The 19,570-nt window shown below is 41.5% G+C and overlaps 1 protein-coding gene across 2 annotated transcripts in view; it reads left to right on the top strand.

Annotated features, from left to right (window-relative positions):
* Window positions 1-10,396, top strand: part of ATP2A2 (ATPase sarcoplasmic/endoplasmic reticulum Ca2+ transporting 2) — an 85,100-nt gene extending 74,704 nt beyond the window's left edge. For both annotated transcript variants that reach the window (XR_005748103.1, XM_040346772.1), the window contains exon 21: window positions 9,609-10,396. Coding sequence is in view for 1 of the 2 variants with exons in the window: in XM_040346772.1 (XP_040202706.1) it covers window positions 9,609-9,622 (14 nt within the window). In the remaining variant the exon portion in view is untranslated. The remainder of the gene's footprint in view (window positions 1-9,608) is intronic.
* Window positions 10,397-19,570: the final 9,174 nt, after the last annotated feature.

The following is a 19,570-nucleotide window of genomic DNA, read 5'->3' as shown; positions in this document are numbered from 1 at the left end:
TTTAAGCTGCACCGCTGTTTCCTAATGCATTTAGTTACAGCTGCTGGTACAGCTAGCTGCCTTCTTTATTAGTGCAAGTGAAAGCGTTTTTGCTAGAAAGAGGTTCAAGCCTACTATGTCCATAAATGGTTAGAGTAAAAGCAAGCATTCCTAGTGACCAAGCTGTGTTTAACTGCACATTCTGATACATTGAAGCTGCCAGGAAAGTCTTGTATGACTTTTTCCATTGCATTTCATCAATCTTTCATACTATTTTACCCAATTTACCTCCATTTTAAGTAAGAAAAATAGCATTTTAATTTGAGACCTATTTTAAAACTTCTCCCTTTAATGTTTCCATTAAACTTTAAAGACAGAGTAAACAAGTTGATAAGATTCCTTAGAGACAAACCTTTAATTCTTTCATAAAGGGATTTGGGTATCAAATTAGTACTAAACTGTGTGGTGGAAACTATTGTAGATACGCAGTCATAAAGGCCAAGGTAAATGTAAGTCGTGATCCTAATAATGTGCACTAGATTAGGCCATTGGCTTGCAGCAGCAGTCTCTGGAATAGCAGTAATAACATCCTGGTTTGATTTGTAGTTCCCTTATGCAAAGCGATGTTTATAAGGCACAGGAAGGAAAACCCATATTCACCAATACATTTTTTGCCTAAATGCTGCTAACTGGGCTAGTGATGAGTCACTGTATTTTAAGAATTATAACACAGTGTATAAAGGAAAATAAGGTAATTTGAAGGGACTACTTTTATTTTTGTTGGTGATTGAAATTTTATAAGCTTACTGTTCCATATCTTTATGGCCATGTTTCTTATACGTGTGTATGTTCTACTGTGGTTGTCTATATATCAGCCTGTCCATCTTCCATAAGAAAAAAAATAAGCCGTATTGCTTTTTTTTTTTTTCTTCCCAGTCCAAGTTGGCTTAAATATGTAATGAGCAGTTATGTATATTTTTTTTTTTTTTTGTCATGTATGGAAACTTTTAAGAGTGGTTTTCTTGTTGGACTTTAGATGTTGAAACTGACGCCTAGTTATACGCAGCAGAGATGCTTTTCCTTTCACCAGTTTTTATTGCAGTGGTCTGATTGAACATATTGCTTTCTTTTAGCTATCTTCAGAAAATATAGCTATTTATCAAACACTGATATGTTTGGTGAAGTCCATCTCACATATTTCAACAAGAGTCAAACTGCCATATTGGCAACTGTTTACAAAGACCTGGTTTATCCCTAGTTGCGATTTTTTTTGTGAGACTTAACAGATCAAAATTGCATGACAAGTAGCATCCCATTGCCGGCAATAGAGTCGTTCAAATCGTTGCAACTCAAGTCGTGTGAAAAAGGTTCCTACACTACTTTTTGGCAATTTTTTTTTCCCCCATTGCGACTTGCATTGACTTCTGGTAAATGAAGTTGCAAGCTGCAATGAAATCGGATATCCAATTTGCACTGATTGGACGGCTTTGAAATCTCGCTGAAGTAGCACGATTTCAAAGCCACACTGGTGTGAACCAGGGCTTAATCTCATAAGACATAAAGGGAAATATCTATCCTGTGTATGTAGCATTATGGTGTCACATGACACTGACATTTTAAATGCAATCAAATATTTAACATTAAATATTCATCACAAAAAAACAAGCTAGGGGAAATTATAGTCTATTCTGACACTGTCATTTGTAATTGTGGACCCAAACACAAATTGACTATGATGTATAACTCTTTCTTAAATATGAAGTACTAGTCCTATGTCAGGTAAAAGCCCTGTGATTGTGTTTTGATGCCATTCAAGCTAGAGCTGCACGATTCTGGCCAAAATGAGAATCACGATTTTTTTGCTTAGAATGAAGATCACGATTCTCACGGCGTAAAATCTTTTACATTTATACAAAAAAAAAAAAAGGGGCTATATTTACTGGCTAGTTTTTTTTTAATTCATTAAAGTAATTTTTTGCAAAAAAATTTCATTTAAAAAGACTGCTGCGCAAATATAGTGCAACATAAAATATTGCAACAACTGCCATTTTATTCTCTAGGGTCTCTACTAAAAAAAATATATAATGTTTAGGGGTTCTAAGTAATTTTCTAGCAAAAAAAAATAATGATTTTAACTTAGAGCTGTCAGAAAAAGGTTTGGTGTGTAAAGTGGTTAAACGTTCCCTAATTTACATACAGAAGTTTATTCCTTTGAAGTGATACAATGTTTAGACTTAACTTTCCACTGATAAAGAATGTTTTTTAAAACTTGGCAGGCTGCCCAGACTTGAAATTCTTTGCATACCAAAGTGCAGAGAGAAAATTATTTTCATGTCAGACATGTAAAACCCTGTGTCAAGTATTGCAACGGGAAAAAGATCGCGATAACGATTCTTGACGATTAATCGTACAGCTCTAATTCAAGCACACTGCATTTTTGTGAGTGTATGTAACTAGGGGTCGACCGATATTGTTGTTTCAGGCCCAATACAGATATTTACGGCTGCCTTTTAAGGTTGATGGCTGATATCAGGTGCTGATATTACATACCGTAGTTACATATTGGATAAGGTTGAAGAAAGACAATAGTCCATCCAGTTCAACCTGTGTAGGTGCACGTGTCAGTATCTAAAATTCACATATCCCTGTATGTTGTGCTCTTTAAGATGCACACCCAAGAGTCTCTTAAAAATATCCATACTCCCTGAAGCCACCACCAATTGTGGAAGAGAGTTCCACATCCTTTTTGTCCTGACCGTAAAAAAAAACCTGCGCAGTTTAAGGTTAAACTGCTTCTCCAATCTCATTGGGGTCATTTAGGAAAGGCAAATCCACTTTGCACTACAAGTGCACTTAAAGTGCACTTGGAAGTGCAGTCGATTTAGAGCAGAGGGGGACATACAAGGAAAATAAAAAACAGCATTTTAGCTTGCACGTGATTGGATGATAAAATCAGCAGAGCTTCCCCTCATTTCAGATCTACCCCTCAGATTTACAGTGACTGCACTTCCAAAAGCACTTGTAGTGCAAAGTGGATTTGCCTTTTGTAAATGACCCCCATTGTGTGTCTGTCCTCTTACACTCCTTCAGATTGAATAGTGTTTTTTTTTTCCTATGCTGGGATCGCCATTGAGGCATTTGAAAATCGCTGTCATGTCCCCTCTCAAGTGTCGTTTCTCCAGCGAGAATAGATTTAGTTTTTGCAGTTGTTCCTCGTAATCGAGGTCCTCCAGTCCCCTTATTAGTTGTTGCCCTTCTTTGGACTCTCTCCAGTTCCAGCACATCTCTTCTGAGGACTAGTGACCAGAACTGGACAGAATACTCCAGATGTGGCCTAACCAGAGTTTTATAAAGTGGCAGGATTATAGTTTTATGACTTTAACTATTTATCTCATCCTCTATCATTTATGAATAAATTAAATCGAATTGGTCCGAAGACAGAACCTTGGGGCACGTCACTTGCCACTCCAGAATAGTCCTGAGTAAATGTTTTTTATCACCACCCTTTGGACACGCCCCTATAACCAATTTTTGTTTACCCAAGAACAGACCTTATGGTTCACGCCTGCGGACCTCAGCTTGTAGATTAAGCATTTATGGGGGACTGTATTGAATGCCTTTGCAAGATCCAGGTACACCACATCCACAGGCCTCCCCCTACCTAGATGGCAGCTCACTTCCTCGTAGAATGTTAGCAGATTGGTCTGGCAGGAACAATCTTTCGTAAACCCATCCTGATTATTACTATTGATATTTTGTTCCTCGGTAAATTATTGGAGGGGATAAGGGATTAAATCCAAAAATGTACTAACGATTGATGTTGGGCTGGCTGGCCTGTAGTTTCCAGGGATTTGTCTCTGTCCTTTTTGGAATATTGGTACCACATTGGCTTTTCTCCAATCAGCTGGTACCAATGCTGTCAGTATGCTGTCCACAAAGATTAGGAACAAGCCATCTGGTCCTGGAGATTTTTTTGTATTAAGTTTATCTAGCCTTTCCTTCACTCTGGCCTCTGTTAGCCATGAGGGTATGCCCTGTGATGTGTCGCTAACAGTACTGACACGATCCGTGCTGTTGGTACCCCTCCTTTTCCATCGTAAAGACTTAGAAGGCATTTAATACAGTTGCCTTCTCTGTGTCATCTGAAATTGCGTGCTCTGATTTTGCATTTTTGCTGTTAATGTATCTAAAAAAAAAAAAGTTTTCTACTCTCCTCTGCTATGTTTCTCGTAGTCCCTTTTTTTTTTTTTTTTCTGGCTGCCCTGTTTGCGTTCTTACTACTTATTGCATTCCTTGTAGTGTTGGAATGCTGTTGGTGATGATGTTAGTTTGTATTGTTTTAAAGGCCATTTTTTTTCTTTTAATGAGGCTTTTTACATTACGTTTGGTTACCCAGGTTTCACCTTCGCTTTTCTATATTTATTGCCAATTGGAATGCACTGTGATACCTTTTTTGTTTAATATGCTCCTAAAGCATTCCCATTTTTGTTGTGTTCAATGTATCTAGGATTTGGTACCCAATTGATGTCATGTAGTAAGGACCGCAGTTCAAAAAAAACTGGCTTGTTTGAAATTTAGTGCTCTTGTGCTACCATTGTGCCTCCTTTTTCTATATTTTACATTAAATGTGATCATCCTATGATCGCTAGATCCCAAGTTGTCCCGTATTTACACATCTGAGAGCAGACTAGGATTGTTTGTAATTAATAAATCTAGCAAAGCATTCTTTCTAGTTAGGGTATACACCAATTGAGACATTAAGTTGTCCTGTAAGACATTCATGAAATGACAGGCCTTTTAATGAGTGAGCTGTCCCCTTTGCCTAGTCAATATCGGGATAATTTAAGTCCCCCATTATGGTGAAATTTCCCTGCAATTTCTAACTGTGATAGGTCCCCCTTTTCCTCCTTCAGGTTGGGGGCCTATAACATACCCCCCACTATTTTCCTCTTCTCTGAAGTAACAATCCCCCCCACTATTAATTTCCCTCTTCTCTGAAGTTCTACCCATACGGATTCCACCCCCTCTCCCTTGTCCCATTCACAATGTCGTTCCTTTCTATCACCCTGGATATTTGCCAGCCAATTGTGTGAGCTGTCAAACCAAGTTTCAGTTATACCCACAAAGTCTAAGACCTCCTTATGTAAAAGCAGCTCCAGTTCCTCCATTTTAACTAGGCTCCAAGCATTTGTGTATGCTCCTCTCAGCATTGTACGGGTGCATATTAACTTCCCCTTAGTTTTTCTCTGGCTTTATTTTTATATTGTCCTTGCATTCACCCCACGATTGGAAGTTACAGCTGTATTATCACTACTGACTCCACTATTACCCTCTGTCCTATGCTCACTGCCGGCTATTTCTTCCTCTGACCCCCTTCCACCCCCTCCAATACCTAGTTTAAAGCCCCTCCAACTTTGTTGACATCTCTCTTCCCAATAGGGCTGTACTATCCCCATTAAGGTGCAGCCCATCCTTACTAAAGACCTGGTAAACAACTCGGAAGTCAGCCCAGTTCTCCAGGAACCCGAACCCCTTTTTCCTACAACAATTCCTCAACCACTTGTTCCGTTCCCTAAGCTCCTGCTGCCTCTCTGGTGTGGCTTGAGGTACAGGTAGTATATTTAAAGCGGTGTTTCACCCTGCAGAACAACTTTTTAGCATAAAATTTGGCATAGTAGCGCGAGCTACAGTATGCCTGTCTTAAATTTTTTATCCCCGTACTCACTGTTATATCGTACATAGAAGATTCCGACTGCCCGCGCGGAATGGGCGTTCCTTTCAAGAGGGAGGGTGATTGACGGCTGGCACGTCACGCTCTCCGAAGACAGCCGGAGTAGGTCTCGGCTCTTCACGGCGCCTGCGCACAGACTATGCGCAGGCGCCGTGAAGAGCCAAGCCTATTTCGGCTATTTCCGGAGAAGCGTGACGCGCCAGAGCCAGCCGTCAATCACCTTCCGTCTGGATTGGAACGCCCATTCCCCGTGGGCAGTCGGAATCTTCTATGTACGATATAACAGTGAGTACGGGGATAAAAAAATTAAGACAGGCATACTGTAGCTCGCGCTACTATGCCGAATTTTATGCTAGAAGGAAACATTTTTATTTTATTTTTTTTTTTTATAGGGTGAACCCCCGCTTTAAACGTTTTATTTTTATTCTGTCCATTTTACTTTATTTTATTACTTTTATTGCTGTCACAGGGAATGTAAATATCCCGTGTGACAGTAATGGGCAGCGACAGGTACTCTTTATGGATGGATTTGGGGTCTATAAGACCCCAAACTCCTTCACTGCACTTAAAGTATTCAAAGACGCTGATCTTGGCATTTCGAATACTTTTATTTTTTAAAGCTGGCACCTTTAGAGTGAGAGTTATGGGGAAGTGATGTCATGACATTGCTTCTGAGTTACTAGATCCAAGACCCAAAACAAATCGGCTTTGTTCAGGTCTCTGGCCAGCTGGCGGATGTGCTGGCTGGTTGCTCGGGCCTCCCGGTGAGCCGAATGCTTGGCTGCATCGGTTGTTATTACAAGAAAGCTGACCGTCCACTATAAAGAATGGACCCGGGTGATTCCTGCAGCTTCAGTTATCACCCCGGTACAACCATTTGAAGTAATATCAGTAAGTTTGTTACCAATACCGATTCTTAAAAAAAAAAGTGAATATCGGCCACTGATTATCGATCGACCCTTATATGTAACTAGTCAGTCCAGAGCTTAATCGTTTCTATACACAACCTCCATCATGATCAGCATTATTTACCAGTATATCACTTTTTAGCAGGATAGTAATGTTACCCATATTATCCAACTTCATAGCTTATCCGGGAATTTTAATTAATGGCTTGACGCCAGAAGTTCTGCTTATCGAATGTAGGTTATAATCCAAGTTGCATGATTTTCAGTAAATCCAGCTTTATGCTGTACTAATTGGAAAATAATCACAATGTGCTTCACTGGCTTTTGAGCGGATAGCGGATAAAATACATATTTTGTATTAAATCTAGTTTGGCTTGCAATGCTGAAGTTGGTGTTTTTAAACAATCTAAGGAAGAGAAAAAAAAAGCTTTTGTCCACAACCAATTTCATCTGTAATTTTTTCTGTTGTGAATTAAATAAATATGTGAAATGCCTCCAACTTGTATACATCCGATTCCTGTATGACTAAGGTCACCATGTCTCACCTGTGATCATATCAAAGAGATCCTGAGAACCTACCACTTGCTAATAATCTGGACAAATGCCATAACAATGTGTGATAAATTACCCATGCACTTATTTTCATTCTTAACATCGCACACCTCTACTGTTCAAACTGGGAAAATTAACACACTTTTTCACCTACACATTGACTAATGAAAATGTTTGCCATTTTGAAATTCACTGTGCACCTGAATGCTATTAACCTTGGTGGTGGTGTATATTTATGATTACACAACATTACTGTTACGTTTTTAAATCAAGAAAATCATTGTGTTAGAAGAAATACTAGAATAGAATTTTAGGGGTATATTTAACTTTTTTCAATATACACTATATAGTATTTTTTGGACTCGCTGGAGAGTTAAATCTATGCCATCTATAATAGCATAATGTCATAACATTCCATATTTACAAGAACAACAGGAGCTGAACCACAACTCCAGGTTTCCTTTTCCTTTTTAAATTGTTTTTTTTTCGGCCAGCTTTGCTCAAACAAATTATTTACATGGCAGAGTGGTCTGGCTGCTGGGGATTCTGTATCTTTGCTACATACTGTAAGTGACGTGGTCTTCCTGTACTGATACAAGCAACTTCCCCTCTGCTGTTGGGCAGAAAGAGGGTCTGTATGGCATCTCTGCCATTTAGGAAACACTTTATTTTCATCAATAGAACAAAGCTTTCTTTGGCTGAGGTATTGAAGCAGACAGATGACATCACCACATTTACCTCGGTCAATCTTCCATTCATTAAAGAAGGTTGTTCCCGAAAAGTTCTAATACCATAAGTGACACTCTTTCCAACAGCAGAGCATTGTAGCAGTGCAGGAAGACAACCCAGATTTTACTGTGTGTGGAAAACCTACTACAATATATTAAAGCAGCCACTAGATAAATCTGCCAAGCTGGCCCAAATGAACTATTTACTGTGAAAGGAAACCTGGAGTTCTGGTATATGTTGTCTTTGTGTACATTACTGTTGCATCCTAATACCATCTTAAGAGAGCACATTCATGGAGAACCCTTTTCTGCATATGTTTAAAGAGAAATTCAGGTTACAGGCTAAGGTGGAAAAGGGTGCAGGGCAGTATATGATAATTTTTATTTTCTGGTCTATCTGGCTGTAGTTCAGCAATCCTGTTTTTTTAAAAGCACCCTGTAAATTACTTATCCAAGTGTGCCTGCATGGTCTTGTGTCCAAAGACTCCTCGTAGGTTTCTTTCAATGACGTGCAAAACTGCAGCCAAAACTTGAGGAAAGCATTTGGGCCTTTGCCAAAAAATGTATTATGTTTTTGGCAGATTTTTTATCTGCTCTTCTGTACATATCTTAGACACACTCCTCTAGCCTGAAGTTCTCTAATAAAACACTTCTATCTGGGTGTCTACCAAAGACGCAATTTGAAACTTTACTTATATTTTGTCATAATTGGCCTTTTTCATTTTACCATTACATTTGTTTGCTAAAAACAAACCTAAAGTGACGGTATATTATTCCCATAGCTGTCAAGTTTATCAAAATGTAGATATTTCTACTGTAACGATGAAGGCTCCTTCCTCTTCATATTATCTTGCATACTACAGGTAGGTCAAGGATTAGTAGATGGTAGTGTGCACCCAAATTACTCCTACAAATGTAATCATATTTTCCTCCTTAAAGGGGTTGTAAAGGTACAATTTTTTTCCCTAAATAGCTTCCTTTACACTAGTGCAGTCCTCCTTCACTTACCTCATCCTTCGATTTTGCTTTTAAATGTCCTTATTTCTTCTGAGAAATCCTCACTTCCTGTTCTTCTGTCTGACTCAACACAGTAATGTGAGGCTTTCTCCCTGGTGTGGAGTGTCGTGCTCGTCCCCTCCGTTGGACTACAGTAGAGTCAGGACGCTCTGTACGTTGCAGATAGAGAAAGGAGCTGTGTGTTAGTGGGCATTCTGACTCTCCTGTAGTCCAAGGAAAAGGGGCGAGCACGACACTCCACACCAGGGAGAAAGCCTTGCATTACTGTGTGGAGTTACAGACAGAAGAACAGGAAGTGAGGGTTTCTCAGAAGAAATAAGGACATTTAAAAGCAAAATGGAAGGATGAGGTAAGTGAAGGAGGACTGCACTAAGGTAAAGGAAGCTATTTAGGGGGGAAAAATTGTACCTTTACAACCTCTTTAAGGGGAAGTATCCACTTTACTTACTGTAGTAAACCCATGTAAGAAAACATTCATGGCAGTTTTGATGCATTATATAAAATTACATACTATACTTCCCTTTTTAATGCAATATAGAAAAGGTTACAGATTGGCTTTAAAATGTCAAATATCGCTTTTAGATCATAGGCCTCTAAGCTCAGCAATATGATTTTCTGTTGTACAATTGAAACCCTGTCATTCTACAGCCTTCTAAAAGCTGATATGCAATTTCTTTTTTTTTTCCTTTTCAGAACAACTGGAGTAATCCCCTCCTTAAACAATTGTGCAGAGATGTAAGATTGCTTTGTTGCGTGCATGTGTGTGTTTAGAGGCAGTTAATGGGTACAGGAAAAGGCATGTCTATTGGGCTTTGAAAATTTGCTAAACTGAAAAAAAATACACAGCAGCAGAATTAGAAGATTCTGTGAATTTGAATTATTCAGTGCACAGTGAAGATGCAACATATAATTGAATGCATATTAATCTTTTTGCTGTTAGAGGGGCACCCAGAGTCCTATGAGGTATTTGGACCCTCTAACATCAAATGGATAAAGAAGAAATCTTGAGCAGCCACGTTTGTGTTTCGCCATGTAAGATGTCATTGATTCATGTACAATATCATTGTAGTGCATGCTTTCAGTTGTAAGTAGCCAAATGTCTGTATTGTATCATTTCCTTTATAAACAGCTATGTACAATATGCACTTGTTCTATTTATAAACTCAATCAAAAGGTACAGATGTTGAATGTTTAAAATGTAAATCTCCAAATCGCCATTTCATAAGTTTTAGTTTTTTTTTTAAACTTTAAGTGTGCAAATATCATTTTTGCACTGTAATAATGTAACTTATTAAATTATAAAGCAGATAACATTTTGGTGCAATACGACTTATTGTGATGCTTCTGTTACAAGAAAACAATGTCAGTTACTGCAAACGCATGTTTGGCCTTTAGGCAATTGTAAATAAATTCAGTTGTTGCTGACATGAGCATCATACAGACATCATGGTTTCAGGTAAATAAAAGTTTGTTCTACTATAGACTTTTATGACTGAGTTGTCTTTCTTGTACAATTGGGTTTTAATGTGTTTCTATAGTATCTCAGAGCTGGCCTAGTGCACATTTTATAACCTGTGCCATATACATGCGATGACATTCCACACCCAAATTTAATGGCCAATTGAGGTCCTCTCTCATCTCCTCATAGCCCCCCACCCCAACATGTTCTCGTTTTTGACAGATTTTTGCTTGGAAATGCCTTTTTTATATGCATTTCTTTGTCATCCATTGAGGGGGACACAACTGTAGGATAGTCTGACATTTAGCTTATACTGCCATCTACAGTTGTTTTGGACACTGACAAAGCAAAAACATAACGCCAGCTCCTGAATACTCCCACATTCAACTGTCATACATCAGTCATTTGCTGGTCTTGGGAGGATTGACATTTACCTTCCCTAATTATGCTGTTTACCATTATCATTGAAAGGAAAAGAAAATTCAAAATTTTGGGTTGTCCCAGTGGGGTAATAGAGGGGGGAAATCTTCCAGTTGGGACACTAGTTCTGGTGACCTGGGGGTCCCCAAGAAATCCCCTTAATTTGTAGGGATTTCCTCTCCCTTCCTGTTTGGCTATGGGACAGTCTCCCAGGTCCAGAGCCTTTGTACAGCCTCTTGTGTGACCTAGTCTCCGAAGACTAACTTGTGAGTGAGCCTATGGTTGTGGCCAAGATAAATAGATAAATCTGGTAAGTTATTCTCAGGGACTTAACTCTGCATTGTAGAGCTTTTCAGACCTTTGAGTACTGTAAGGTGCAAAGTGTTTGTCTCCCATGTCCAGAGCCATGGTGTGACCCAGCCTCTGAAAACTTGTGGAGAGAGCCATTCAGGCCCCAAACATGTGGGTATTTCTGAGTCTAGCTTCGGAATTTCTATCCACACTGGATTGGTATCTGAACCTCATTCATCCAACGCTGCATTATAGTGCTATCTAGACCTCTGGTACTGTTACTTAAAAGGCAGTCTTTCTCAACTCAGCAGAATGTTAAAATATTTACAAAGACCGGTGGATCAAGTAGCTTACCTTAATAAAAAATGTTCTTGTGCATGGCTACCCATCTGCATCTCATCATCATCAGTTGCTGTAGAGCATGTCAAGCACCTGCAGTGTCCTTAAGTTCCCCTCATATGCAGATGGGGAGGTATGGCTTGAGGGTAGTTCCCTGTGGCTCTCCTCAAAGTTTAGTAAGCTTGATTTCACCTCCCTTATGCCACTGCAGAGTATCGTGGGGCAGGATTGCCCTGGAGCCTAACCGCTTCTCTTTGGTTAACCATGGGTGGAGGGTCCACTTGCTTTCCTTGTCGCACAGCATCCAGCATCTGAAAATGGGGAGAAGAGAGCAAACCTGGAAGACTTCCACCTCCAGCCCTGTGGTAAGGGTCTGAAAGGGAGACATTTCCCAAGCAGGAATTCTGTCTGCCCACTGCATACCGCTCATTGACTGCCCTGCCTCTACGTACTGCTCACTGACCACCCCACCACCAAATACTGCTCATTGATTTGAATATTTTATAAGGTAGCTCTGCATCAGACTACTGCACTGTTTTAGACTACATTTTAGGCCTCTTTTACAGGGGCATACTTAAGCGTACACCCATACGAGGACCATATTTTGTACTTTTGCTTTGTTTGTGATACATCACAAAGCATTTGTCATATCCTGAGCACGGTACAACATCTAAGAACTTGCAAAGCAAGTGAACCTGGGAGGATAGGTATGCTGGATGTTTCTTCACAGATGAAGTGGTTGTACACTTTTAATATACAGTACATAATGGTTAAGACTGAGACAAACTGCTGATGTCGATGGGTAGAGTGTGGCACACAAGAACTTGCTTTGACAGTATTTTGGAATCATCCTGTCCCCAGACTGGTTTCACTGCTTGCCTATAGTGGCTTGGTTGCCTCTCGGCATCAGTTGCTTGGGTTTTTGAACACACAAGGCATTGCCTCGTATTGGGCCTAGCTGCTTTCCAGTACATGGTACAACATGTCTTTCACATACAGTGGTAAAAATAATTACTTAATCCCCTGCAGATTTTGTAAGTTTGCCCACTTACAAAGAAATAAAGGGCAAATGATCATAATCAGAATGAGGGCAAAGCTGGCTGCTGCTCTGTACTACCGTGTTTCCCCAAAAATAAGCCTGGGTCTTATATTAATTTTGGTAAGCAAAAACACAGTAGAGCTTGTTTTTGGGGTAGGGCTTGCCATTTTATGTGCTGTCTTCTCTCCCCCTTTACCTCCCTACCTGTATGGAATCCCCAGTGAGAACATGGTAAAATGCTAGAATCCTCTCTATTACTGTTGTATATAATTTAAAGGTGTGTGTGTTACTGTAGTTCAATTGGGTCACACCTTCTGTGACCCCCCCCCCCCCCCCCCCGAGTAGTCTTCCCCACCACGAGCACCGCCCGGGAGAGAGGTTTTTACAGAAACGCACACCTTTTACAATATATAACACTGTAATAGGATTCTAGTAGTTTACAAGCACTTTAAACTAGGGCTTATTTTGGGGGTATGGCTTATATTGCAGCCCCCCGAAAATCACAGTAGGTCTTATTTTCAGGGTAGGTCTTACTTTAGGGGCAACACAGTAGTAAGGAAGCCAGAGTCTGGTTTGGATTATTTTAGTGAGATTGTTAGGCATATAGGGCAGCCAGAGCTGACCAAAAGGGCCCTCACTCCAGAGTCAGCAGGAGTGTAAGACAGCGCACTCATGCTGAGCCAACAGCTCATGTCTAAGGCCCCTTTCACACTGAGTTTTTCAGGCGGTACAGTGCTAAAAATAGCACCTAAATACCGCCTGAAACTCCTGCCCAGCCTTCTCAATGTGAAAGCCCAAGGGCTTTCACACTGAGGCAATGCACTGGCAGGAGAGAAAAAAAAATCTCCTGCAAGCAGCATCTTTGGAGCGGTATGTATACCGCTCCTTTCCATTTAAAACAATGGAAAACTGCGGCAATACCGCCCACAATACGCCTCTGCAAAGGTGCATTGTGGGCGGTATTAACCCTTTATCGGCCGCTAGCGGGAGGTTAATACCGCACCGCTAGCGGCCGAATCCCACGGCAATTCCGACGGTATAGCACAAGTATAGACAGTATAGCCCCCTATTTCCCCCTTAACTAGCCATTCTACTTTCTTAGAGTAGAACGGCTAGTACTCTTATAGGCAGTACCAGTGGGGAAGCTAGACATTATTTCACCCGGGGGAAAGAATCAGTTCGGTGCCCCCCTTATGGGACAATATTAGGCAGAAGTGAGAAACTCCTAGGCCATAGCTGTTGAGTCAGCTGTCTGTCCCCTCCCCCATGCTCCTCTGTTGTCCCCCCTGCTCCTCCCCCTGCTTCTCTGCTCCCCCCAGTTGAACGCTGTCGGAAGGGAGAGGAGGTGAGCGCTGCGGGAAGGGAGAGACAAAGGAGCGGAGGGGGGCGGCGGTTTAATGTCACTGAAGCCGGCCCACTGAGCTATCGGCCCACCGGGAAACTCCCTGTAGTCCCAATGGCCAGTCCATCCCTGGTATAGCACCACTATTTTTAGCGGCGCTATACCGCCACCGCGCCTCCCGCCCCAGTGTGAAAGGGGCCTAAGTGTTGGAGAAGAGAGGCAAGCCTGGCAGGGGAAGGCTGTGGTCTGGTACGAGCCCATGGCCTGGTGGGTAAACCACTGCTTTAAATAAGTTGCAACTGTTATTAAGGCTACTAAAAAGGAAAAGCAATGGTAAAGAATTGCAGATTTGGCAATCATCTTTTGTGTACTGATTTTTAATGTTCTGTGTAATTAGGGGCACCACAGGGTGTGCCCTTTGCCTATGTAGTTTTTGATAAAAGGTGTCCCTCTTTTCTGTCTCGGAATAATGAGAATTGTGTGTTTTCACCTATTTACACCCTAGACATACAAATATATATTGCTTTTTGGTACAGCAGGAGTTCTTATTTGGGGCTCCGTTTTTTTCTAGACAGTTTATACTTTATTTCCAGCAAACTCAAGCAGATTGTTTCTTTGTTATTTTTTATAACTCGTAATAGGTTGTAACAAAAGCTTCCTAAAATAGCTGGCCTTTTTTTTTTTTATCAAAGTGCAGCAGAGAGAGCAATGTCAGTTCAAAATGCCCTCCAGTCTGAAATAAAATAAATGAACAGGGCTTTGTGAATGGGGGTTAAAAGCTATTCAAATATAGTAACTGGAGCTTGAATTCCAAGACGCATTGTTTATTGCTCCTTGAGGTGTGTGGTGATCTGTGTCCCCTACAGCTATTAAATCAGCCGCTTCACTTATCCTTTGCCAAGGTCATATATGTTGACACCATTCTTAAACATACAGTACCAGTGCCTTCGAAATGCAAAACAGCAAAGAGACAGAACAAATGAGCCTGTAATTGTTTAATTAGTAGACAATAACCAGCTGTAGTAATTTGCAGACCTGAATTCTAAAGCTGGCCATAGATTCAACTTCAAACGATTCCTGCTATATATGTCAGAATATGTTCTGCGGTGGTCCTTTTCAGAAAATTGTTAGCCAAACAGCTCCTACATCTATACAGCATCTGAATGTCTGTTTGAATTAGGTGCACCTAATGAAGTGGCTGTTGTAATCCATAGCAGCTTATTAAGGCCCCTTTCACACTTGTACTGCAAAGTAGCAAGACAAGTCGTTCTCCATAATTTCCAATGACAACCATTCATATTAGTACGACTTCGAGTCGTTCCAACTTCAAAAGTAGTCCCTGCACTACTTTGGTCCGACTTTTATGCCAGATACACAGGCATTCCCTGAAATCGTGGTAAAATCACACGACTTTTAAGTCGCAGTAGTGTGTAAAGCCCCATACACACGGTCACACTTTTTGCCAACCAACTTCAAAATCTGCAAGTTTTCGAATTTGTCTGACTGTGTGTACGCTCCATCGGACCAACTTTTTCAGGTTTCATCCAACAAAAAGTTGGGTGTGCAAACGGACCAACTTTTCGGCAACAAAAGTCAGATGGTGCCTTGTCTGACTGTGTGTACAGCAATCCAACCAACTTTTGGACAAAGTGCAAATATGCATGCTCAGAACCAATGTTAAAAGCAACAAACAATAGCAGAAGTTAACCAAAGGGTGGCGGTAAAGAGCAGAAATTAGCAAAAAAAACACTTGATGTTAGGAAAGTTTTAGAAAAGTTTGCAGAAAAGTCTGACTGTGTGTATGCTATGGGTGTGGCCGGACAAATCAATTAGGAAAAAAATCCAAGGGAAATTTTGTTGGATGTCTGACTGTGTGTATGAGCCTTAAGGGGCCTAGATGAGGCACATCAACCTGTAGCCTAGGTTCACACTGAATGCAGGTTTGAAATCGTGCACTAACATACAGGCAGGTCTTCCATTTTAATGAACTGCCAGTGTGCCACAATGCAGCCAGAAATCAGACCAGCACTTTTTTTTATTCACTGAACAAGTGAAAACATTTAATTATCCACCGACTCCTTGAATGTATCTTGTAGAAACAACAAGACACTCGTGGCCTTCACCTTAAAAAAGGTTGGCCTCTTACCAAATATGATCGCCACCACAGAGATCAGACAGTCATGTAATGGCAATAGCAGGATACCAACTTCCAGGTTCCAGTGATTCTAAGGATCAGCACATAGTGTAAAATTGCCCAACAATTTATTTAAACAACAGACAGGTACTTAGGCTCCATTCACACCTAGGCAGACAAATTCGCGGCATTTTGTCGCCGCAAATCGCGGTACAAATAGCGGCATTTTGTGTGTATTTTGCGGGGACAAAACGCTGGTATTGTCCGCCTAGATGTGCCCCAGATTGACCCCCTCTATGGAGATGGTTCCCATCTCCTAGCCGAAAGCCGCCTGAAAAAAAAGGTCCGGGACCTTTTTTCAGGCGGCAGGTGTCCGGCGTTCAGCGTGGAGATGTGAACCATCTCCATAGAGGGACATGTGTTTTCATCCCTCTGGCGGCATCGGCGTAGCACTACAGGCGTAAAAACGCCTAGGTGTGAATGGGGGCTTAAAGAGTTAAAAGAAAATACAGCATGTACTGATGCCTCACTGCTAGCCACACGGTAAAAGCACTGATGTCACAACTTAAAGCGGAGTTCCGGCCACAATTTCACTTTTTAAATATAAATACCCCTGTAATACACAAGCTTAATGTATTCTAGTAAAGTTAGTCTGTAAACTAAGGTCCGTTTTGTTAGGTTGTTACAGCATTTAGACACTTTATAAAATAGAAATTGACTGGGGCCATCTTAAGTGTGGGCATCATGAAGCCAGACTGTATGACTTCCTGGATTTCAGCCTTGCAGATCTCGCACATGCTCAGTGCTGCACAAGCAGTGTAATAGGTTTCTGATCAGGTTTCAGCACCTGTACTGTCCAAGTCACATGATTTTTCGAGACTGGGGAGTGCACAGACTCCTGGAAAGTTACACCCACTACATTCCCAGGAGTCTGTGCGGTGAAGCTTAAGCACCTAGGTGCAGGAAGAGGGAAGATTAACTATTCTGCCTAGCAACAACACTTTGAAGGCATCTAAAAAAAAAAAAATTCTTAAAGGACTAATGACATTTCTTTAAAACTACTGATGTAATGTTATATTTATGGGTGGAACTCCACTTTAAGCCCCGCCCAACAAGATTTCAAACCGGCATTTAAGTTCAACCTCAAGTGCAATTTGAGAGACATCTGGTTCATCTCTATTGAAATCGTCACCAAAAGTAGTGCAGGAACTACTTTTGGAATCTGTGTGGCGCCGCAAAGTCAGCGTTGCACCGATTCGGACAGTGCCGCTGCCGGCAATAGACTTTGCTTTGGCATGCAATTTGACATGTCAAATCGAATGTGAAATCAGCCCAATGTGAACGGGGGCTGAAAGCCTCTTTCCCACAGGCTTTCCAATCAGTCTGCATGTCAGTGACCTGATTGGAGGTTCCATGCAGGTCTTTGGGCAAGGAGAGGTAAACGTTTTGTGACAAAAAAAATTGAACACCAAACTGACATCTCTCCTGTTCTGTTCCAATTCAGCCAGGTACACACTATTAGTTTTTTCGTTTTACAAAATACAGGCCGCAGCCGACCGGAAGTGATGTCTCACTCTAGTGCTTACCCTGGAGGCTCCAGACTCCACCAAGATGGCCACTGACCGGAACCACGTGACCGAAAACGACACGTCCAGCGTCTCAGTGCCATCTTGCTACACCTCCCAGAACCACCAGAGATGTCTGCGGAATGCGAGCAGGATATGGTTGGCAGTCAATTTGGTTGGTGGCTGGGTCGCCTGGAGTGCAGGGTCGACCAGATGGCCCTCCACCAGTGAGGAGCGGTAACTGTGGGGAAAAATGTTGGTGACATGTAGAGCAGCTGGGGGGATAGTTGCATACCCCTCTGTAGGATAGAAACTTTGGACAGAGCCTTAGGCTCAGATTGCTGCCCCTGCTTGCCCTGCCAAGGACCTCTGGGCTGAATGGGATGCTGGTCAGGGAGTCCCCTGCAGAAAGCACAGAGACTGGATAAATTAACAAATGTTTGCAGCTCCTGTGGGTCCGGAGGAAACGCAAAACAACTGAGGCACACAGGTAAGACTAACACATTTATAATGGTGGACTAATGCGTTTCCTGTTGCAGGAAGGAGGAGCCTATCTCTTGGATGCTGCCCTGGAAGACGTCAGGAGAAAAAACTGTCAGCTCTGGTCAGAGACATTGTACTTACCATACAAGGTTAGTCCAGTGATCTCCCACGCTGAGCTGTTGTGTTGTGATAAGGGGCTGGCCCCCCACTAGAACACTCCAATCAGCGCTCTCTGCCATTGGTTGAGAGCACCGATCGGGAGTCGTGGGATGCTGGTTTTCCACATACACATGGGCAGAATGTCGGCCATAATTTATTTGAACCGGCAAATGTCTCCTAACATTCTGCTGTACGGGGCTTTACAGAGCGCTCCTGTGTAAGGCCGGTTAAACATGTGCTGCAGCCGCGGTTCCCACCATGGAGTCCGGTGCATCTATATTCTGCAGCTGCGGTTCCCAGCATGGGGTCTGGTGCGTCCCTGTTCACCGATTCAGCTGTGATTCATATCCGAGTTTTTGAATGAATTCGCACCTGAACCAGACCCAAAGACGCACAGGACCTTTGTGGGATGGGAACTGTGGCCGACCCAGACCTGTGTAAGCCGGCTCAATGGCGAGCTTACACAGTTGTGCGAATGTCATGCGAATTGGATGCAGGAAAAGTTGCATCCAATTCGCACATATGTGAACCCGGCCTGAAAGGACCCTAAGCCAAATAAGCCTACAATGTCTAATGGTAAACCCTGGCCCTGGATATAGGTGTTAAGACATAGACTGGCAATTCGGTTAGGTCTGTGTTTGCCAGACCAAAAAAGTTCATTGCCACAACACTTACAGTATGTCCAGGGCTAGATTTATCAGACAATACAGGGGCTTTTTTCCTGTACAGTTATTGACCAAAATGTTTTTCTCCATCATAACAGAAATATAGTTATCTCATATACATTTATTTATAATCACAATATTCTAGGCTGGGTAAGGACCAGAAAAGCAAGGAAATGTTCTGTGATAAAGAGGTGCCAAAGGGTGTGAGGCTCCAACACTAGAAGTCCAGCCCTGCTTATGATCAAAGTGCTCTTAGTGTCTGACTTAAAAGAAAACAAAATTGAGGTTCATCACTATAGCTGCAATACTACACTCGTCATATATCCAAACTATGCGCTGTGAAAAAACGATTATAGAGTGATTTATGTAGTGTTATGACACGTTACATTCCCAGATATTTTTAACAGTTCTCAGAGATCTACTGCTACGAGCATTGATATATTATCCAAGTGTCACAATTTTTTTTTTTATAACAACACTCAAGAGAGATCTAGAGACAAGAAACTGAAGGACTAGGAAAGTCATATACAGTGCCAGCACAAGGTCCTCTAGCAATCAAGGCTAGGGTGCCATAGTGTACCCCTCCCAGCTCTTTAATTTGGCGCTTAAAATAAATAATTATAAACATTTTAGGGTTAAGTTCACATTTTATTCTGTGATTTGTCCTTTTTTCTACAGGTACTAGAATTTCTCCATAGTTAATAATCCCCAAAATGGATGCAGTTTCCTAGATCACTGGTTTCAGGTAAACTTTAATGT

Source organism: Rana temporaria, chromosome 1, assembly GCF_905171775.1.
Source record: "Rana temporaria chromosome 1, aRanTem1.1, whole genome shotgun sequence".
NCBI lineage: Eukaryota > Metazoa > Chordata > Amphibia > Anura > Ranidae > Rana > Rana temporaria.
Note: the sequence above shows the minus strand (reverse complement) of the source record. Positions and strands in the feature narration are given on the sequence as shown.